Source organism: Micromesistius poutassou, assembly GCF_964030765.1.
Source record: "Micromesistius poutassou genome assembly, chromosome: 11".
Lineage (NCBI taxonomy): Eukaryota > Metazoa > Chordata > Actinopteri > Gadiformes > Gadidae > Micromesistius > Micromesistius poutassou.
Window position 1 is genome coordinate 16,936,809 of NC_140281.1, and position 23,116 is coordinate 16,959,924.

The window sequence follows — 23,116 nt, forward strand, 5'->3', positions numbered from 1 at the left end:
CAGACAATCTCAAGGTAAGCCCCCCCTATGCCAGCCATCTGTATCTGTTCCTGTGTAGTCCTCCTCATTCCCCCATCCAAGCCTGTGTATAGTTTTGGTGTTCTGTACACAAAACAAAAACACAATTTTGCTATGATTTCTGCACTGTTATTTTTAATTAATTGTTTTGTTTGTGTTTATGTATTTGTTTGCTTGCAGTCACTTTGCCCACGTGGTGGGACGGTCGGTGGTTTGGAGTGTTTGTGGTGGTGATGCGGACGTCATGTTCCTCCTGAGGAGCATACGTCGTATCACTCAGTGTGTCCCCATGAGCATGGACCTCCCCCCTCTCATCTTTAGTTCAATCTGTCCACCGGTACTCAATGTTTAATGTGTACTATCGCTAATACCTTCGCCCCCAGCAGTTCCACAGTGAGGCTCTTTTAAAGTCATAGTCAAAGTGAACTTTATTGTCAATCAGACCATGCAACAGTAATTACAGAGGATGGTAATTGCGTTTCCCCATTTAACACGTAGTGTTACCACACATGGGATAAGGAAATGGTTTACCCCTTCGCCCCACACACACACACTTTTATAAACAAATACTATAATAACTGTAAAAAATGATTTAACTCTTATGTAAAATTTAACACTGCTTTTTCACCAAACCATTACTACTATCAGGTCTAATCACAGTCTGTGCCGACAGGCAGACAGGAAAGAAGACGATAAAGCAATTCCACACTTTTACATGCAGCAGAATGTCTTGGTGGCTTTGCATGCTATATTACGTGTGTGTTTGAGTTTCATTGTTTGTTTGAATAAGTGAGAAGCCTGTTCTTATGACTCAAGCGTGTGACACGTTGTGTGAGTTCTCAAACCCGTCAAACGTCTGCTAAAAGCCTAAACTATGCAAATGTATATAGAAATATACATCAGCATATTTGATGCGATTGCCCACTTTGAAGTGTGTGTGTTCGGCGCAGTTCTATCCACGCACTACGGCGGGGAACTCACACAACGTGCTAACCATCATGCAGTGAGCTGCGACAATGTGTTGTGTCTGTTTTGTGTGCGTCCCCTTATGTCCAACATTATTTTTGCATTGTTTCCATCATGTAGACTTCTTGAGAATAGTGCAATCCTGGATCAATACGAACGGGCGTCAATGAAATATGAAAATATGGAGCGGAAATTTGCACCAGCATGATTCTGATGATGGTGATGAAGGGACACTGGTGAAAAGGAAATTGCAAATGAATTAAAGAGCAAGGATGTATGACAGAGACCTAGATGAGAAACCTAGTGTGGTGTTTGAGGGGAAGGAGCTTAAACTATAGAATGGAGAGAATATTGAAGAATGGACTTTAGTCAATAACCTAGTGTATAACGTATGTAGTTGATGTCAGATTGTCAAAGCCAAATTTGAAAGCTATGGATATTTTAAAAGGAATATGTTTCTAAACTACATTTGGGATAACAAATGTTAAGGTTGATAACAGGATTCAATTGATTAAACAGCTGGACTAATTGAGCATGCATTTCTTAAGTTTGTAGCGTACATGATTTGAATGAGATATGATTATCGCTTGCATTTTGTCAATTCTTTGGAATATGATGTGTTTAAATGGTAATGACTTCAAATAAATACAGTTTATCACTAACCTCATTCAAATGTAATATTTTTGGAATAGCCAAAAATGACAATTTTAGTACAATAATATAAAACATAACTGTAGGACATATGCATGCTTTTAATATATTATTTAAACCATTAACAGACTAACATTGAAATTTGATAGCATGAACTAATACAGTTATTTGACTATAACTTAAGCTTATTAAAAATATTCTGATTTAATTAAATTGCATGCTATATATTAACAAATAAAAAGCCATCAGACCACTCATTTTCATTTTTAAATCTCCTTAAAAGCCTTAACTATGGAAATATATTTTCTCATTAAGTTCATAAAACTACTAACCACTTCGAAGATTACGTTTTCTTTTTATTCAAACCAACTTTTTTACTTAGACAAATTGAAAGAGGGATAATTTTTCAGGATATCTTCTAAGATGGATTTTATGATGCATTGTTAAAAAAAAGACTAAAATAAAAAAATATATTATATAAAACTAATAAATGAAGTTTGACTTCCTTTTGTTTGTTTATCCACTTCATTTGAGACAGTGTGGTATCCTCGTCACATATTGTTGCTTTCTGAAGTTATTACAATCACAATCAATCATCACTGCTTGTTATTCATGCTATCAGATTTCAACCGCTGAGAGACTTAGTTATCGCTCATGAATCAAAATTAATGACCAGATATAAACTAAGATATAATTGATACTGCAAAGTTGGAAATTTGGGGTCCTGATGAGGAAAATCCAATTTAGACTATTTTAATAATTTAATCATTTTGTAACTATTTTATTGTGCATTTTTCAAAAAGCAATTTTATCAAAAGTTGTAAACAAATAATTGCAAGTACACTCACACACACACACACACACACACACACACACACACACACACACACACACACACACACACACACACACACGCACGACACCACATGACTTCATGACATCTATCTTTCTATGGATTTGTCTGTCTGTATCTACTATCTGTAGTATATCTATATGTATATACTTCTATCTATGGTATATATCCATCTATCTTTATTATCTGTCCATTTATCACTCTCTCTCTCTATGTATTTGTGTTTGTCTGTCTCCCTACACAATGTATATCACATAACATTACAAATGTGTGTGTTGTGTGACACAAACTGACACCTTACTTGCAGCTTTTCAATAACATTTATTTTGACTGTGTACAATAAACAGGCACACGCACACACACCTCTCCAATATCCACTTGTATCAGCATTTCTCTTATGATTTTTTTTCTCTTATGTTAGGGTTAGGGTTGAATGTTAACAACAGTGGCCCCTAGGAGACAGGAGGTCCTGGGTGAGACTGGAAGTAATGGTGTTTTCATCTCTCTACAGATGCTTCAGACAGATGAATCATTCCTCTGCATCTTACCAAGTTTGACACCTTGTGGGAATAACGTTTCCGCTTGTCCATCTTGAACTGTTGACATGAGCAAGTTTAATGTAGAGTGTTGTGATGAGGAAAACGTTATTATTATTTTTTTTATGTTAATGACATTTCTAGTGTATGATTCTATAATTTATTTTGTATTATTACAAAAGGTGCAATTCCTCCAACTGTGCTTGAAAAGTGGCAAGGGGAAGCAAGCCATGGAACACTAACATAATTTCAGACACTGGACTGAAAATCTCTTGTGGATAAAAAATAAACCTTTAATGTACATTTGTTTAATGAATAAAAAACATTCAGTTTTTTACTGTATTTTTTTCATGATTCCATCTAAATATATTTTATCTGCTGAAATCACGTATTTTTACATTTAAAAGCCTATTTCAGGGTTTATTTTGTTATTTTATTTTATTTGGATTAGTTATTTAATTTAATTTGACCAAAACATTTAGTTGGACCACACACACACACACACACACACACACACACACACACACACACACACACACACACACACACACACACACACACACACACACACACACACACACACACACACACACACACACACACACACACACACACACACACACACCTGTGGAAAAGATAATCTGAATGTTACCTCCATCCATCTCACCCATTTTATATTATTTAATATGTTTAATATAAGAGCATCTATTGATACCATGAAGAAATGCTGGAACGAATGTTTTCAATAAAGTGATATAATGAAGATTTGGACAATGGTTTATCGGTTCCTATTTCATCGGCCCCCATGCAGAACTCGGTCTCCCACAATCCCCTCCTGCTATGACGTAGAACGCAAGCGCCACAAAGAGTGACAACCACAAGAACGGCACAAGATCAGTCCTGAGTCTGGCACGTACACATGCTTTGAAAAGTATGTATTAAAACAAAATAACATCCTAGTATGGTCGATCATTTGCAAAAACTTCCATCGAAGCCACGACTCCTTGCTGGAAGACAAACCGCCTGTTTCCGCTGTCCGCGGTCCACTCAGAGCGGACCGATCTGCAGGTCAACAGGATAAAGCCATGGTCTACACTTTGATCTTCAAAGCTGCCCGTCAGCATTTGCAAAGGACAACAACACAGTGGCTCGTGCAGCCATGGAAGGGCGCGCGCACACATCTGGACCTGAGGACGGAGGCGCGCGCCGGCTGCACCTGGCTGCACGCACAGAGGCGCGATCTGTCCCTCGACTCCCGTCAGAGAAACCAAAGCAGCCCGCAGAGAGACAGTGGCAAGGTATCCGTCTCTAGACATCAAGGTGGAGTTAAACCTTCAACTGCGCAGAAAGGTACGCCTGAATAAGACGGTCATATGCATGATAAAGGGATAAGGGATAGTGGTCTTGGAGACTCTGGCACTATGTTTTGTGTGATTGTGTTGTGTTGCAGTCAAGGACGCGGGCAGAGACTTCACGTACCTGATCGTTGTGGTCATTGGGCTCGGAGTGACAGGTGACCACGCTCAATTGAGGAACCACGTTTCAAATGAAAGGGCTCTTATGCTGGCATTCTCGTACCCATGTATCTAATGGAACCATGTCCGTGTGTTTTAGGGGGACTATTGTATGTCGTGTTCCAGGAGCTGTTCTCTACAAGCAGTCCGAATAAAGTGTATGGAAAAGCTTTTGACAAACTCAAGTCAAACCCAGAGGTAAGCTAATCTGTATTTGTATTACACTGGGTGTTATTCATCAGACTTACTAAAGCGAATTACAGCAGCATAGTGCATAGTGCTCTTCAACTCATAATATACACACCAAAAGCCCATATATATATGAGGGTTAACTAAGAATATAGCCGGTTCACCTGAGGGCTGGCATGTACATAATCAAAAGTTTTCAAATACATTACACAGGATGGCTTAACAAAGCCGGGCACCTCGGTTTGAGAGGTTGATATTACTATTGCAAACCAAAAAGTATGAATCATGTTTAATAATGAAGAGCAGGCTGTGAGGCCGGACAGTGGGGAGAGGTCTTCGGGTTTAGACTCCTCCTATTGTTCGTGTGTATAATCATCTGTTTGGATGGATGAGTGTGCCGTGTGTCCATCCATTCCTTCCTTCTTGTAGGTGATTGGTGCATTTGGGGAGCCAATCAAATGCTACGGGGAGATGAGCCGACGGCAGAGGAGACAACATGTCAGGTAGGGGCTGCAGCGGTTTCATTTCTAATTGGGGGTCAAGCGGCGAAGCTGCAAGACAACCATTGTTATTCTACGTTTTCCTATTATTATTTTCCTGCCATGGGAAAGCCCATAGAACGCCATGGTAAAAAGTTGTGAAATTTGGCACACTGATTCAGCACAGTCCCATGACCCCTCACAGCAAATTTGAGGTGGCTAGCTCATGAGCTCTAGCGCCACCAACAGGTCAAAGTTGGACATGTATTCATGTTTATAACTTTTGACCCATTTATCCAATATTCACAAACATTGCATCATTGGAATCCTTGGGCCAAGCCAAGTTCAACGCACCCATGTAGTTGGTTTATGTCAAAAACCTTCAAAATACCTCTCCTATGACAATTTTTGTCCAATCATCTCGAAACTTGGCTCAGATGATGTTCAGACCATGCACCACACAAGGTCTCAAAGGTTTTTTCAAATTCGAAACTGTTTGGCCGCAACAGCCAATCATATTTGACATTGAAGCCGACAAACAGGAAGTAAGCCAATTTCTCAGCAGCCCTTTGACATCATAACCAAACTTGGTACGTAGACTCATGACATCATCCCGGGGACACCCAAACAATTTGGTGACCTTTGACCTCAGGGGGACGTCAAACAGGAAGTGAGCTCATATCTGCAAGGCTTTCATGTGTCCAAACCAAACTTGGCTCATAGTCTTATGACCCTATCCTGACGATGCCCAAGGCATTTGGTGACATTTGACCTCTAGGGGGGCATTAAAACCACAGCGAGTGTGATCATATCTCAGTCAATCTTTTATTTTTTGACATGAAACTTGTTCAAAGTGCTGAAGGCCGTGTGTCTGACGTAGATCTATCTTGTTGCTGTGGCTACTCTGGTCTATTCTACAAATTAGTTTATGGAGTCCTATTCTGCTTGGCCCCCTCATTGCTGCTCGCAGCTACATTTTGTATTCTTGTTCAGATCAGGAAAGGGTGAGAAAGGCTAGTCACTGCATATTTAATATCTTGTTGAGCTGTTGACACCAAGTTACCTAGTTAAGCTTTGGCTTTAGCTGGGTGAATGACATCCCCCTGGTGTCCAAATTGTTGACCTACATTTTATTCTCAAGCTATTCCATGAGCTTTCAAAGGAGAAGTCAAGTTTCATATTTTTCTACATTCAACACATTGTATCGCCGCTAAACACTGTGTCCTCTCTCTATAGGTGTTAGGTGTAGCAGAGAGAGAGTGTTTCAGTCTTTCTGATCATTCAATAGATGATATCAGATGGTTCTTTATATTAAGCAAAGAAAGCTAAGCGATTTTGTGAGTTTGCTCTCAACCTCGTCATGGATACAAGAGGAATGCACTCAATCCATTCTCTCCCATGTGTTATCTATTCATAGGGCTCCAGATTGCGCATATGGCCCTTATATTTGTAGAGTTATTCATGATTTAGTCTTTTACTGGCACAAGAAAGACTCGTTAAACAAGTGCTTCCATTCACAGTAGCGGTGACTGAGTATGTGCTTCACCAGGGACATTAACCGACTCTCTCCGCTCTCCTCTCCAGCCACTCTGAGTTCCTGAAGGACGGCCTGAAGCACATGAGACTCAAGTTTTATATCGAGGGATCAGAGCCAGGCGTGAAAGGAACCGTTCATTCAGAATCCAAAGAGGTTTGTCTTCTGTAGCTGTTGTTGTTTTAAGGGGACCACACACTGCCAGACTCAAACCACCGGCCAGCTGCCTTTATCCCACCGCTCCGTAGCCTCTGTCTGACCCGAAAACTGCATTGAAACACACCTCCAAGACTACTGCCAACCACACAGCAACGTGTACATTCTGCGCTTTGCGCGAGATGCAATAAGTCTCCTTAACATTGGGTGGCGCTGGTGCGCCCCTCCCACACACCACGCTGAGTATCCGATGGCTCCAATCCTCACCCGCCAACACTCTCAGACTTTGCATGTTGAATCGGAACAGACACCGTACGCGCGCTTCCAAAAGCTTCCAACACAGCTGAACACACTGAACAGATTTGTTCCCGAACTCGTCAGAGTCTCCCCAAACGTTTCAGATGGCCAACGGTTGGGCCAGTGTGTTCCACGCTTTATAGACATGGCAAGTCATTGATTGAAGATTGAAGTCGTTGATTTACAGAAAGTTGCCTTAAGCTTCCACTTTCAAAAAACAACTCGACTACTGATTTTATACTACAGCTTAAATAATTCCTTGTCTTTTGAAATATGCTACATTGTGCTAACGCTAATCAAGCGACAACATTGTTTTTTTCTTTTGTCCTCCTCCAGAATATTGAAACCGGAAAGTACGAGTTCCGGTACATCTTTGTGGACGTGGACGCCTACCCCAGACGCACCATCGTCGTGGAGGATAATCGATGATGTGTAACCGACCGGTGTAATGGAAGGTGTCCGAACGTTCTCTACTGAAGTCACCGCAGGTTTCTGTGTGAATATTCCAATGAAAGAATATCTAATGGAGAACTGTGTTGATTTTGTAAATGCTATGAATCTCATTGATGTTCAGCCTCATGTCCATTACATTTTATTAAGTATTCGTATGAATGAATTGGGACATGTTAACACCTTTTGTGAACTAAATCCTTATGTAGATCTAAATAAATTGTATGTGAATTTGTGATTGTGTTACTGAATACGTAACCTATACTTTGTTATGTGGTCAATGATTCTAATAATACAGCTCTATAGCTCAGTCTCGTACAAAGCAACGCCACTAGCTCTTCTAGAATCACAGCCTCAACGTATCTGACACTAGGCTACCAGCTGTGCTATGTGGTCACAGGTGTGTTTTCGTTAGAACGGCTTCTATACACATTTGCTCTAAATTACGTCTTATTTTAGGTAACAGGGCAACGTTTCTGCCCTTGCACCCTTCCAGTGCTAGCATACATCTGCTCTCTTGCCCCCCCCCCCCTAGTGGCCAGCTCAGGAATTGCTGCTGGTATTAATGCCATAACACTGGAGAACTAGAGAGCGCATTCATCCATCCATCAATCTCTTCTCTCAAGATCTTGCAAGATCTCTCAAGATCTTGCAACGAGGTGCAGCATCCGCATGAAATGAGAAGGTAAACCATTTTCTAAAGCTTTTATTAAAACATTCAAAGTGGAAAAAAAAATACAAACAAAACATTAAGTAATTCCATCATCGATCAATAACTACAAACACTTTACTGAAAAGCGGAAAAAGTGAAGCTGAGGGTGATTGCGGGCTTACTATATAGTCCAGCGGAGGAAGAAGAGAGGGAAAGAGCACGTTTGATGCATGAGGAGTCTTCAGACGACAGGCGTATGTACATGTATGCATGCCTGTCAGCTGCATTGGTGTGAATTGCATCGAGTGATGTGTACATATACATGTTTGTATGTTCTTCAGTGTTTATTTCTGTTTAGCGTTGAATGCTCACATCGGTACACGTTTGCGCGTTGCGTACGATGTATCGCGTACGACGTAGCGGTGTGTGTTTCGCACAGACACTCCCTAGACTAACCCACCGTGTCCAAAATCCGGTCAGACTGGACGCCGATAAACACGTCCGATCCACGAGGCTTTCCTCAGGCACATGCTAAGCTACAGGGCATACTGGTTGTGGTGTTGAGTCCAATCCTTTTAAAACATGGTGAGTGTTTGTTTATTTCTGGCGGTAGTCGTCAGCGTAGGCCCTGTGGTCTCCTCGCTCGGCGAACTGGTCGCCGTAGCCCCTCAGCATGTCCTGGAAGCTGGGTAGGCCCTGGGGTGCCTGCTGCTGGGGGTAGGGCATGTAGGGCTCCTCCTGGCCGCTCTGGTAGGGCTCCATCTCGCTCTCCGTCGCCCCCTGGCGGTAGCTCTCCTCCTCCTCCTCCTCCGGGTGCTGCGTCTCCGGCTCCGCCGCCGCCGCCTCCTCCTGCTCGTAGCGCCGCAGGCGGCAGTCCCGGTCGTACTCCGGGTCGCAGTCGGGGTTGCTGGGCTCCATGACGCCGTTCCGGGAGCCGTCGGCGTTGAGGTGCGGCTCGTAGGGCTCGGCCGGGTGGGGGCGGGCCCCGGGGCCGGCGCGCGGCTCGGCGGCCCTCACGGCGTAGCACTCGCGGTCGTAGCCGATGTAGCAGTCGTAGCCCTCCTTGGTCTTACCGGGCGGGCCCAGGGGGTGCTGCTGCTGCTCCGGCTGGGCGGGCTGCTCGTAGGCGCTCTGCCGGGCGCCGTACGGGCCCTGGGCGTGGCGCGACGCCTCGCGGAGAGCGGCGAAGGGGTCGTTGGCCTCCGACGCGGCGGCGGCGGCGGGGCCCATGCGCGGGGCGTGGGGGTCGTTGGACCGCGCTTGAGACATGAGCCGGCGTAGCATGGCGTAGGGGTCATTGGTCGGGGCCGGGGCGGGGGCCTGGCCGCGGTACATGGCGTAGGGGTCGTTCTCCTGTGAGGAGGCCTGGCGGTACATGGCGTAAGGATCGTTGGCTTGAGCGGGTGCCTGGCGGTACATGGCGTAGGGGTCGTTAGCCGGAGCTGGGGTGGGAGCCTGGCGGTACATGGCGTAGGGGTCGTTGGCCTGCGCCGCGGCCTGGCGGTACATGGCGTAGGGGTCGTTAGCGTGCGCCGCGGCCTGGCCACCAGCCTGGCGGTACGCGGCGTAGGGGTCGGGGGCTCTGTTGGCGTGGGCGTGGGCGAAGGCGTCTCTGAACGCGGCGTAGGGGTCGCCACGCCGCTCGGCCGGCGCGGCCCGGAGGGCGGCGGAGGAGGCGGCCTCCTCCTCCTCCTCCTCCCTCTGCTCGTCCTGGTACTTCGCCGGCGGGCTGGAGAACCTGGTGGCGGTGAGGGGGTTGCAGCCCTCCTCCGTCAGGGGGTTGCAGGACCCAGGGCCGGCGCGGGCCGGGGGGCTGGGGGCCCGGGGCGCCTGGACGGGGACCGCAGGGAGGGGGAGTCACAGGGACGGTTAACCGATCGGAAGACGCAATCAACAAGAGGAGAACACATGAGCAGCAGTTCAGCCGAGTTCCGGATCTCACCAGGCTAGTCCAATGTGGCTTATGGTAAAGTGTATATATTTTCATTAATTAGAGATTTAGGGTCATCTTGCTCCACTTGAACAGAATCCCTCTTTGGGCTTGGACTCAAACCCTTGACCACTATTTTTTTCATAAATGTGACTCCTGTAACACCCTTTGAGACTGTACCTGTGATTAAAGGATCCCATATTATACCACCAGGTGTGAGTGGGATTATCCGTTACAAGCCGCTTTGAAAATCGGCCTCTTCTGACATCACAGGTGGGCGTGTCCCCCTAGATGTGTGCTGGATGGATCAGTCCACCAGCCCGCCCGGTGGACTGTAGCCAACGTTGCTCGTCTATCCGTCACACATCTAGGTGGACACGCCCACCTGAGGCTGATTTTCAAAACGGCTTGTAGCGGCTTATCACACTCACACCTGGTGGCGGAATATAGAATCTATAACATATGGTCACCTTTTAAGGGCTACACAAATCAAATAGAATTGAAGTGAATTTAAAGCTCCTACCGAGAGGGCGGCTTGGTAGGCACAGCGGGGGTCCCTGAGGGGGTCACAGTTGGGGTACTTCAGGTAGACCCCGGACGGGGCCTTTTGCACCAGCTGGGGCTGGCAGCCGGGGTCTTTCTTGGGGTCACAGCCCAGGTGGGCATAGGAGGGGAGGGGTCCGGCGGCGGGCTTGTACCCGAAGGCGGCCTTTAGGTGGTACTGCAGGCACTCCACGTCCTCCGGCGAGCAGATGCGCAGAAGCTCCGCCTTCTGCTCCTGTCGGGGGGGGGGGGGGGGGGGGGGGGCGGGACCAAGGGAGGAAGTGAGCAAGGCACGCACAGCAGGGCTATTGCTAGCGAGGCTAGACGGATCGGCTGCAACAGGAAGTTAGCCAGCCTAGCACACGGGGAAGACCTAATGGTAGCAAAGCCATGAGATCAGTTCGTTATTTAATTTGAAATATTTGCTGTTATTTTATTTTTAATGCTAAAGCGTGTCTAAGTGCAGTGATATCATATCGAATCATTGATTAATCATCATCAATGAAATGACACAATAGTTAGATGCAGCTCATTTTGGAACGGGGGAGGGGTTAGGCATCTTGAATGCCTCGTTTCTCCGGTGGACCTTTTGGGGATCAAACCCAGCACCTTCTAAGGTAAGAACCAGAGTTTCAGAAACTACACGCAGCAATGAACTACACCCCTCACCTCACCCCTACCTCAAGGCAGAGCGAGGCAGAGGGTTCCTCACATGAGCAGGAACGACACTCAAAACCAGACGGCGGGCGAGGGGTACCTTAGTGAGGAAGGGCTGCACGGATGGGGAGTAGTAGTAGTACCCGGACCGGGGGTCCGTGGCGGGTGCGGGGCCGCGGGCGTAGACTGGGGCGGGGGCGGCCGGGGGGGCGGGGGCGGCCTTGGCGGCGGGCAGCACCAGGGGCAGGTAGGGGCTCTTGCCCTGCAGCAGGGCGGCGTACAGGCAGTGGGCGTCCTTGGTGGGGTCGCAGGTCTTGACGGGCGCCGGCTTGGGGGGCTCCGGGGTGGGCCGGGTGGTGTGGGTCGCCACGCACTTGGGGTCCTCGGAGTCGGCGCAGGACTTGTAGATGTCCCCCAGGTGGCTGAGGTAGGCCTTGTAGGAGCGCCGGCCCTCGGCCCGGTTCTTGTTCTGCAGGTAGGCCAGGTAGATCCGGTCCAGCTCTTGCACCTGGAGTGCGGGGGAGGAGGGGGCGGGGGGGGGGGAGAGGAGAGGGGGAGGGAGGGGGAGGGAGGGGTAAGGAGGGGGGAAAACCACCAGAGAGCAAAAGGGGTTGAGGACTTTCATCAGGATCAAAGTACAAATACAGTAGCTATGTCCTTGGGCGAGTGTGTGTCTGTGTGTGTGTGTGTGTGTGCAGGTTCAAATGTGTGTGTGTGTACGTGAGCTAGTGGGATTATTAAGTGTGCATGCAGGTCAGTATTTCTGTAGTTGAGTGCAGGTTATAGTTTGTGTGTGTGTCTGTGTCTGTGTGTGCGCACGTGCGTGTGTCTGTGTGTGTGTGTGTGTGTGTATATATATACACGCATGTCTGTGTGTGTGTGTGTATGCGCGTGTCTGTGTCTTTGTGTGTGTGTGTGTGTGTGTGTGTGTGTGTGCACGTGCGTCTGTCTGTGTGTACGTTTGTGTGTGTGTGTGCGAGCGTGTCTGTGGCTTGTGTGTGTGTGTGCGCACGTGCGTGTGTCTGTGTGTAAATATGTGTGTGTGTGCGTGCGTGTGCGTAGGGCAGCCTCACCGCCTCCTGGTTCCCGTTGTCAGTGAAGTACTTGTACCAGCTCCAGAAGTCGGCGTGCTGCTTGTACCAGCTGATGTTCCTCCTGTTCCTCACCAGCTGTCTGCTGGAAGCCTGATCTGCTGCCCTCTCCTGAAGACTGGCTCCCGCTGGGACACACACACACACACACACACACACACACACACACACACACACACACACACACACACACACACACACACACACACACACACACACACACACACACACACACACCAAGTCAGGACGTTTGTATTTGTGTAGCATTTATGGGGAGAGATGAACTTGCGACCACTCGACGACACTCTTAGGTGTGAGTGCATGACATGTCAACATGATAACGTTTCTTCAGTAGTTTGTGCAGCAAGTTTTACAACCACAGACACCCTCATGTTAGTTATAATAAAACATACATATGTAATATATATATTCACCTTCTCTCTTGGTCTTGGTTCCAACCGGCCCTGCGGACGATAAATCTGAAAGGACAAAACAAACATATTCATCAAAATCAACCGAATAACTCAATACTCATCTAATATGACCCCGTCGTGGAATAATGGACACGTTCTATGGAGTACTTCAAATAATTACAAACACATTGTTGAAAATGTATCATAAAAAAACAAGGTTTTAATAAAAACATCAAGGACCGTCAACCGCCTCTCTGCCACACACACACACACACATACACACACAGTGTAATGGGCAAGGTAATTGGGCTAGCCCAGAGCGACAGACTTCTGAGGCTCTTTGTTCTTTTATTTGGGAACTCCCCGCTGAGCGCCGGCCCTGGAGAGCCCCTAGAGTACCAGGTCTGCCTGGGTGAGGGGGTGGGTGGGTGAGTCAGTGAGTGTGTATGCTTGTGTGTGTGGATGGATGGATGGATGCGTTTGTGGTTTGGTGTGTCAGTGTGTACATGATCTTATGAATGGATGTGTGTGGGTGTCAGTGTTCTTATGACTGGACGGATTGATGTGTGTGTGCGGATGAAGGGATTGATGATGGATAATTGTGTGTCTGAGTGTGGGGATGGAGGATTATGATGGATGGATATGTGTGTTTCAGGGTTGTCCAGGGACACACACACACACACACACTACTACCCACACCCAGTTCAACCCTGTTTCCCCAGTAGGCAACAGATTCATGTCTGCTCCTTTCATCTATACAAGGGGGAAAGCTGCTCATACTTTACAGGAGAGGGTGGGTGGTTGGGGGGGGGTTAAAAAGTGGGGGGTGGAGCAACAATGAGGAGTTTGAAGAATCTTCAGGTCGCAAGACTGCAAAGTTTTCAGTAAAAAAACAAAAGTAAAACTAAAGATATTTAACTTCTACTGAGGAAGAAAGGAGAGACGGAGAGGAGGAGAGGGAGGGAAGGAAGGAAAGATGAGGGAGAAGAGGAGAGGTAGGGGAGAGGGATGGAAGAAAGGTGGATAGAAGAAAACAAGGACGAATGGATGGAGGAAAGGGAGCAACAGAGAGAATGAGGCCAGCAGCAGCGTGAGAGACTTGTGTTAACAGCATCGTCAAGGTTGAGCATGGAGCGTTAAAGACCACAGTAAAGGTGTCTGTTTCAAACAGAGAGAGAGGGGGAGGCAGGGGGAGAAAGAGAGAGATTCGTGTTTATAGGAGGTACTGAAATTTTTATAGTAGGCCTACCGGTATTCCACATTTGACTTTTTATATATTGAGGCTTTAATATTCTCATATTTGATATGTATATATATCTTGTATTTAATGTTTTATACTGTGACCTCCTAATTGTTCACCTGCTCTGGCGATGTTAACGTTTGTTTCTCGTGTCATTAAAGCTTTTTTGAATTGAATCGAAATTGAGAGAGAGAGAGAGAGCGAGAGCAAAAGCGAGAGAGAGAGAGAGAGAGACCTAGAGAGAGAGAGAGAGAGAGAGAGAGAGAGAGACAGTAAAGGTGAGGAGGGGGAGTGGCTCTACTGGCTGCTGTCTCAGGCCGCTGGATGGTTTTTAACGAGCCTGTAAAGAAAAAAACATCAGCGGACACATCTGGAAGCAGTGTGCGTGCGTGTGTGTGTGTGTGCGTGCATGCGTGCGTGCGTGCGTGCGTGCGTGCGTGCGTGCGTGCGTGCGTGCGTGTGTGTGTGTGTGGGAGAGAGAGGAGGAGACGGGGGGCTGTTGCTGACAGGTTATAATCTTTTACAGGAGCAGAAGCGCTGAGTTAAGGCTCAGAGTTTACCCTCACCCCCTCCCTGTAATTCCCACCTCCTCCTCCCCCTCCATCTTTACTGCTGCCCCCCCCCCCCACTACCATCTGTAACCAGGAGAAAAAAAAACAGACTTTAATTGTGTTACCCCATATTAGAAACACACACAGAAGTTTTCCCTAAAATGGATTTTCCTACGGATTTCAACACACTCACACACACACACACACACACAGAAACCTCACACACACGCGCCTTTATATGTCGAGTGATGACAAGATCAAGCTGAAGGCCAGCGGGAGGTGAGATGTATTGAAACGAGGAGATGGCTTCCCATTGTGAGATATCATCCCAGTCATCTCCAACCAATGTCAGCCAACCAGATTTCAACCTTGACGGGAATTTGATTTATGTTCCGAACTTACAACTGTTATAGAGCAGAACTCAAAGAGTTGGAAATAGTTCCGAAAAGCATCTTGAATTTTGAAACATAGAAGACAGACCCAGAGACACCTTAGGTGGTATAACAACAAAGAGGTTGCTCAATGTTTTGATGTAAATCTTTAATGAACTCTTCTAAGATGTCATTGGAAGTCTCATTATAAAATTGATTACACTTTGTACTTGCCACTTTTTAAATATTTCTTCTATTCAAGTTTGTAAAATTGTCTCTAATCTGACACATATCTATACAGAAATAATAAAGTGATAAATACATTTTATGACACAAATGGCAGTTTATCTTTGACGAGTTCATAATGCAGCTGCAAGATGTCCCACATCATTGACTGTGAACTATTGCACATGATGTTTTTTTCTGGGTCTTTAACAATCGTGTCAGTAACCCTTACTGCAGGAACACAAACACAAATGTGTGGATGTATGTGTTTATGCGTGTGTGTGTGTGTGTGTGTGTGTGTGTACGCACAAGTGTGTACATGTGTGCCTATGTGTTTGTGTGTGTGTGCATGCCATGTCCTTGTGCGCATACGTGTTTCTGTATACGCATGCATTTGTGTCTGTGTGTGTGTTTGTATGTGTGTGCGTGCGTGTGCGTATGTGTGTGCGGTTTGTGTGTGTCTGTGTGCGTGTGCGTGTGCGTGTGTGTGTGTGTACTCACCAGGCATCAGCAGAACTGCGACCAGCGCTGTGAGGAACATGCAGGAGACAGACAGTCTCCTCCTTCCAGCCATGGCTTCACCTCCTCCTGCTCCTGCAGGAACACACACACACACACACACACCGGCCGGTTCATCTACTAGTTCTAACCGGAGACTCCACGTCATCATGTACCATCAAACAGACCCGTCCACAGTGATAGAGGAGTCAAACACCCTTTTGTTTCTGAGGCAGAACAGCTGTCGTTTATATAATAATAAATAATAGATAAGGGAGTTAGAATAAATAGATCTGATGATATTGACTCATTTATCTAAATTGATCCAGATAACAACATTTTTGAAGATAATCGTCAACAAGCCATGAATTCCCTGCAATAGAAACAGGGGATATGGAACCTATCTGCATTCGGTCGCTTTGGTCTCATTGAACTGCCGGTTAGAAGCCAGAGTCTCATGAGGTCTGCAGGACCTTGGGAAGGAGCCGAGGCTTTAACGAGTATTCACCGACATCCGGAAGGTTCTGGGTTCACAGCTCCGTTGTAACAGAGCACCAGGTGCTGCAGCTATTCCAACCGCACTTCCACCTGAACTTGAGAGCCCAGCGAGTTCCTGAAATTGACCCACTGCTGCTAAGTGCAGTTCATACAGCCCGGAGCCCGGGAGGTAGTCACGCTGACTCCCACCACAAAGGTTCTGGGTTTGATCCCATTCACAGCGATTATGTCGTCCTTCTAACAGCCAATGCCACTTACAGTGAATATCTTCAGACACACTTCATTAAGGAACAGGTATGGGTTGTGGCATATTGCTCAAGGATTCCCTCAGGCACACATTAGGGGGACCTAAGTACCTAAGGGTAAAGACTATCATGACCCGGAGCAAAAATCCCTAACCCCCACGTCTGCTCCTTAAGGACAATCATCCATCTGCATGATCTGCTCACCGACAGCGACCTGCTGCATGTTGTACATGGTCCATTATTTCTATATTTTGCACTACTGTTATGTTATTTGCACTATCCTCTTTGCTACTGTAACCCTGCACATGTCCCCACTGTGGGAATAATAAAGGATTATCTTATCCTATCAGCAGCCTCTGGCCCTGAGTGGAGCCTCTCGTACCTGTGTTCAACGGTCCGGGGGTCCAGAGGGCGCTGGTGGCGGTGGGACGAGGATCAACGCAGGCCGGGGTCCTGTCCACCCTGGGAGGGAGGGGATGTGGAGGCTGGCTGGGAGAACTGAGTTTGGGAGGAGAGAGCGTTCCTGGAGGTGGCCTTCTGACTGACTGCCCGGCCAGAGGGATGCAGGGCAGGTTTTAAACCAGAGGCGTCGTCCAACACACACACACACACGCACTGTTCATTACTGTTAACACACACACACACACACACACACACACACACACACACACAAAACAACACAGAACAGCGCACACACACTCATTTTGATCTCCTGTGCGAAAACCAAGGGAACGTGGAACGCCATTGGTGGAGGAGTCTTAAAAAAAAAAAGACTTTGACCAATTAGGAGCCACCGTAATTAACGCCAGGAAGAGAGGGAAGGTGGGAGGGGCCAAGAGAGAGATGGAGACGTGGAGAGAGGAAGAAGAAAGAGGAAGAGAGGGGTGATGAGAAATCTAAAGTTAATGATCCCCCCACACATGACTCATGTTGTGATTGGTTGACGGTTAATCCTCCAACACACACACACACACACACACACAATAACTAAAGGATGAGAAGAGAAAGAAGGGAAACAGAAGGAACTAATGAAGGGGAACACTCTTACTGTCAAAACACACACACACACGCACAAACATGCACACACACACACACACACACTCAGTGACAGCTGGTCTACACATGGAGGAATTTCATAAACTACAGTTCCCTCCTCAGTTAAACTGTGTTCAGGCTTGCAAGTATCTCACACACACACACACACACACACCAGAGCAAGCTCCAAATCCATCAACGTTTCACTGCGTCTGTCTCCTGATTAATAATTGTAGTTATTTTAACAATAGTAGAAGTGGAAGGTAGAAGTCCTTGGAAGGTGATCATTATATGAAAGCAAGTTCACAAGTTATATTTGTTAAGTATGTAAGCTGAATAATAGAATTTAGAGAATGGTATATGTTATTTTATTATAATAAACTGCTGAAGTTAAGGTGTAAACTGCTGTGGTTGTATTTTAGTTTTTTAGTTTAAACCTTACTGTTACCATAGGTAACCACACTCTGGATTTAATGCACAACACACACACACACACACACACACACACACACACACACACACACACACACAGCACTTTTCTCCTAAGCATTTCCTGCCTGCTTCTTGTAAATTTAAATGAGCTGGGACGCTGTTTCCCTGTTTGGGGTAAATCTGCCCGCTTTACCAACACTGCAACAGATGTGTCTTAATTTGTGTATTTTTTTGGTTCCTTGGTGACCCAAAATTGGGTAATTTTGCTTACCCATATTATTAGGTATTATTTTATTCTTATTCTTGTTAAAGGGTTGCCAGCACATGATACTTGGCAACAAGTAGAAGTATTTATTGGCGATGCAACGATACAGATTTTGTTTCGATGAGGATAATAAACATAAACATAACCATTAGTCAAGGCCCTCCGTGAAAAGCACACAAAACTCACTAAAGCGGCCTGGTTCTGGGCTTGAGAAAGAGTCGCCCCCGCTGGGCGTTGACCCAGACACAGGGATCAGACCACGACCGGCGTCTCCACATGTCAACAGCCTTTCTTTTATACACCTTTGTCGGCTCGGCACGTTTTCCTGCCTCGTCCTGCCCCAGCGAAACATTAAGCGGTCAGCGTCCTCCATCGTGTGTGTGTGTGTGTGTGTGTGTGTGTGTGTGTGTGTGTGTGTGTGTGTGTGTGTGTGTGTGTGTGTGTGTGTGTGTGTGTGTGTGTGTGTGTGTGTGTGTGTGTGTAATTACGTTGGGCTAACAGGTGTTGCGCCGCCGCGACGGCTAACCTGCAATCCATTCCTGCCGGTGGAGCGGATTCGAACACGAAAGCGACATGAAGCATACTCATAATTTTCTCCCGAGCCGGAATGTGTGGGATCTCCAGAATTCAACAACACACCTGGTTCTGCTCTGTCTCTAGGAGTAAAGAAGTACGAAAAATATGAAAAGGTTAGAAAAAAGTAATCTTTATTTCAGCAAAGTTGCGAACAAGGAGGTTTGGATAATTATCGCTATGTTTCATGATTCTGAATGTACACATAAACACACACACACAAAACGACCACACACACACACGTGTTGCGCATGCACGTACACACACACAGCATGGAGGCCGAGGTGCGGTGGCAATGGCGTCATCACTGCAGGTCGTCATCGTCGAACAGGTCCTCGAAGTCTGCAGACGTCACACACACACACACACACACACACACACACACACACACACACACACACACACACACACACACACACACACACACACACACACACACACACACACACACACACACACACACACACACACACACACACACACACCACAGAAGAACAACAAGGTTAGGACTGGCCCCACAAATCCTATGATAGTCAATGATCAGTTAAACATCAGTGTTTGTAGGCCTTATGCCAAACACTGCAAGCTCCATTTAAAGCAACAAGACATAAATAAATGAACGACGTTAAGACCTTTACATCATAATCCACACCTTCTCATTTTACCTCCATAAACGAGTGGGAAATGGTGTGAATGAGTTAACACTGAAGTGATGACATAACGACTCTACAGTGACAAACCAGATATCTGCCTCACACTAAATAAAATCAAGCAGGCAATCTAACTAGCTACTAACTACTAACTAGTCCAATTCTACCTCCTCGCTCTCTATCTTCTCACACTATGAACCGTTTGCCTCTCTCTCAACTTTGTTTATCGCCGATCGTCATGGTGCTGTCGGAAGCAGGAAGTGAAGTGAAGGGGGGTGGGGGAGTTTAATTGGCCCAGAAAGTAATCATCCAGGAGACACTGGAGCAGTGGCCCCCGGTGTTGGGGGGGGGGGGGGGGGGGGGGGGGGGGCGGCGCTGGACGGCCCCCAGCCCTAATCAGCCCGTCCAGAGGAGCCGCTGGTGACCCGTGGGGCGGTGGCGTGGGCCGGTCAGCCCGAGACGTGAATCTAACGTCCCGCTGGATTCTCTGAACTCGTACCAGTGGCCCGTTTGACATCAGCAATACAGGATCATAGCATTCATGTACGGGGATTATAGTGTCGCACTGCCTCCGACTGCCTGTGTGTGTGTGTGTGCGTACGCGTGTGTGTGTGAGGGCGTGGTCTCCAGCTATCACGTAATGTGAACTACACAACTGCGGTACTTTTACCCTGGCTTCACTTCAACCTCCACATCGTCTTGACTTCCTTCCATGTCCGTCTCGCGAGTTCTAGTGGAGCGTCGTCCTGGTGTTTCTGTCGTCTAACCTTTTGTCTTCAGGTCCACGTTTACCCGCCAACCAGCTCGTCTGCCTGCCCTGTTTATCTTGTTTATCTTGCCATCCTGTTCTCTCCTGTTAAGTCATTCAAAGACCGTTTCCTTTAGCTCTGTGGCCTGCCTCAATGTCCTGCGCTTGGCTTAGCTCTGACAGTGTGTGTGTGTGTGCGTGTGCTTGTGTGTTTTAAAGTGTGGTCAAAGTGGCTGACTGGCGAGGTGTCCCGCAGAGTCTCAGGCTGAAAGCACCAATAAAACTCCTTCAAACACACAAACGCTCCGTACCTCCCTTGTCTACCTGCCTCCCTTTTTCTCCCCCTAGCTCGCTCTCCTTTTCCCTACTCATTCATATGTCTCTCTCCCCCTCTCCCTCTCATTACCTCTGTCCTCATCCAGTACCAACCAATCTGTCTGCGTACATCTCTCTCTCTCTCTCTCTCTCTCTCTCACTCTCTCTCCTTCTCTCTCTCTCCTCTCTCTCTCTCTCTCCTCTCTCTCTCTCTCTCTCTCTCTCTCTCTCTCTCTCTCTCTCTCTCTCTCTCTCTCTCTCTCTCTCTCTCTCTCTCTCTCTCTCTCTCTCTCTCTCTTTGGACTGATCAGCTCTTTTCTGGGTCATAAACGGCAGTGCCTCTAACCCTCACTGCAGGACTGGAAAAACACACACACACACACACGCACACGTGTGTGTGTATGTTCGTGTGAGTGTGTGTATGTGCATGCTGATTAAACATGAGCTGGTAAAATATGGGTTTACAGGCTTGGAGCATTAAGGGTGAGTAGGTCCTTGGAAAAGGTTTGACTGGTGTTGACATATGTAGGCAATACAAATAAGTACAAAGATACTCTACACAACACATCATTATTGAGGATAAATTGGTTCAATTAGCAAACTAAAAGGATACCTTAATTGAACATTAACAAAATCTTGGGTTTCACTTTTCTGGGCTCTTGCTAGTTTCACAGTGTAAGTGTGTGGTAATGTAAATGTCATTGTTTGCCATGTCCTTGAGAAGAGTAAATGTGACAGCTCCACCCTTTAGTAACAAGGACTATGTGCGCAGAGAGCAGATGTTGCCGAGTGGACAGAAAGAAATGTTTTTCACCGTTGAAGAAGTCGAGGTGCACTGCCTTCTCATTGGCAGCGAGGTCCATGAGCAGCCCGCTGCTGCCCCCTGCCTGCAGGAGAGAGGTACAACACACCGACTAAAACATCTCCTCGGCAAGATAGAAAATATCATACACTCAATATATATAATTGAAATACATCAAAAATAAATATAATCTGATGACAGCATCCATTTCGTGTTGGATGAAGACTTTAGTATCTAGAAAGGTGTGTGCCTACACAGGCCTAACTCACTGGATGTGTTCAAACATTCTAGTGACTAGGCTTATTTTACAAGTGGGCTTTTACTATCTTCATGTTGGTTTAATGGGATAGCCATATGGGTTCACCTCAAAGGCCTTTAGGGCCGTGGACCCCCAGACAGTGGACCCTTTGGGGCCGTGGACCCCCAGACAGTGGACCCTTTGGGGCCGTGGACCCCCAGACAGTGGACCCTTTGGGGCCGTGGACCCCCAGACAGTGGACACTTTGGGGCCGTGGACCCCCAGACATTGGACCCCCGGGCCATGGACCCCCAGACAGTGGACCCTTTGGGGACCCCAGTGCAGAGATGAACCCAGTGGTTATCTTACACCAATACTAACCCTGATGTAAACATATGACAGGTGACAGGAGTATATTGGAACCAACATCTGTAGGTATTATAACCATTGAGCACATGTGTGTGTGTGTGTGTGTGTGTGTGTGTGTGTGTGTGTGTGTGTGTGTGTGTGTGTGTGTGTGTGTGTGTGTATATATATATAGCTTTCATCGCTTCAGCTTTCATCGCTCAGTCTCAGATCATAGAACCGCAGAGCGAACCCACCTCCTCCAGGTCCACGTAGGGCCCTGCGCCCTCCGGGAACATCTCGTCCACCGCTGGCTTCATGGCGACGTCCAGTTAATCCGGAGTGAATACGGTTTAATGGGGTTTAGTTGACGTCGAGTAGGTGGATTCGGTCAGACTGTCACCGAGCACGTAAACAAAACGGCGCCGTCGGGTGTCACACTCAAAAAGCTCCGACTGGACCCCGGAGCCCGACGCTGGAAGGTCCGCGGTGGAGGCGTTTTTCTATACCTCCTTTGTCTCGATTTTATATTCTTTCCATTATTATCTATAATCTATCATATTATCTATTATCTATCTTATTTTTTCTCCTATCCTTTTTCTCGATTTCTTTATTCAATCCATCATTTTTATAGACCTCCTTTTTCTCGTTTTTTTATTCTCCCAAATTTTTCTGTACCTATTTTTTCTCAAATTCTTTTCCAGCCAATAAGATCGCTGGAAAATTTTAGAAACTTGAGGTATAGAAAAGGATGGAGAGAATAAACAAATGAGAAAAATGAGGTATAGAAAAATTATGGAGAGAACACATTGAAAAAAAGCCACAAATTCAATTCCACAGAAAAGGTTTATTTTATAATGCATATGACACTATGGGACATATATATATATTTTTAATCTATGCTAGATAAGTTACACATATAGGCCTATTAATGCCATTGCATGTAGTACTATATTACACTGGAAAACCTTGAAATGCTCAACTCACCATTATTTTAAAAGTTGTATTTGCAAGTTACGTTGTAATACATTGGTTTTCTGTTGTTATTTAAGACCTCCTACTCATATCCTACGTTTGATTCATAAAGATAAATGTACTTCACTTTAATATGTAAACCATTACATAATTACATACATATTTTTTACAAATTAAAACT

General features: G+C 46.5%; 3 protein-coding genes across 3 annotated transcripts; 1 reads left to right on the forward strand and 2 right to left on the reverse strand.

Annotated features, from left to right (window-relative positions):
* Positions 1 to 3,888: 3,888 nt before the first annotated feature.
* On the forward strand, positions 3,889 to 7,879 carry timm21 (translocase of inner mitochondrial membrane 21). The gene is made up of 6 exons (XM_084475402.1): positions 3,889 to 4,374; positions 4,475 to 4,537; positions 4,639 to 4,736; positions 5,157 to 5,230; positions 6,791 to 6,896; positions 7,530 to 7,879. The coding sequence occupies exons 1-6, from the start codon at positions 4,110 to 4,112 to the stop codon at positions 7,620 to 7,622; spliced, it is 699 nt and encodes a 232-aa protein (XP_084331528.1). The 5' UTR covers positions 3,889 to 4,109; the 3' UTR covers positions 7,623 to 7,879.
* A 1,013-nt stretch (positions 7,880 to 8,892) lies between these two features.
* Positions 8,893 to 16,789, reverse strand: and1 (actinodin1; the record flags this gene model as incomplete). Its single annotated transcript, XM_084475212.1, has 6 exons — positions 8,893 to 10,125; positions 10,749 to 11,003; positions 11,526 to 11,933; positions 12,499 to 12,644; positions 12,951 to 12,995; positions 16,762 to 16,789. The coding sequence occupies 6 exons, from the start codon at positions 16,787 to 16,789 to the stop codon at positions 8,893 to 8,895; spliced, it is 2,115 nt and encodes a 704-aa protein (XP_084331338.1).
* A 2,185-nt stretch (positions 16,790 to 18,974) lies between these two features.
* On the reverse strand, positions 18,975 to 22,389 carry cops9 (COP9 signalosome subunit 9). Its single transcript, XM_084475392.1, has 3 exons — positions 22,218 to 22,389; positions 21,390 to 21,462; positions 18,975 to 19,204 (listed from the first exon to the last, which is right to left on the reverse strand). Exons 1-3 carry the CDS (start codon positions 22,278 to 22,280, stop codon positions 19,167 to 19,169), a joined length of 174 nt encoding a protein of 57 aa, XP_084331518.1. The 5' UTR covers positions 22,281 to 22,389; the 3' UTR covers positions 18,975 to 19,166.
* Between the last annotated feature and the right edge of the window lie 727 nt (positions 22,390 to 23,116).

Bases quoted from the DNA above. Each gene is read 5' to 3' on its own strand.
- timm21 (XM_084475402.1), top strand. From the start codon at position 4,110: ATGGTCTACACTTTGATCTTCAAAGCTGCCCGTCAGCATTTGCAAAGG. The intron at 4,538-4,638 runs GTGACCACGCTC...CGTGTGTTTTAG, and splicing joins CATTGGGCTCGGAGTGACAG to GGGGACTATTGTATGTCGTG. The intron at 4,737-5,156 runs GTAAGCTAATCT...TCCTTCTTGTAG, and splicing joins AACTCAAGTCAAACCCAGAG to GTGATTGGTGCATTTGGGGA.
- cops9 (XM_084475392.1), bottom strand. From the start codon at position 22,280: ATGAAGCCAGCGGTGGACGAGATGTTCCCGGAGGGCGCAGGGCCCTAC. The intron at 21,463-22,217 runs GTGGGTTCGCTC...TCTCTCCTGCAG, and splicing joins CCTACGTGGACCTGGAGGAG to GCAGGGGGCAGCAGCGGGCT. The intron at 19,205-21,389 runs GTGAAAAACATT...TGACGTCTGCAG, and splicing joins GCACCTCGACTTCTTCAACG to ACTTCGAGGACCTGTTCGAC.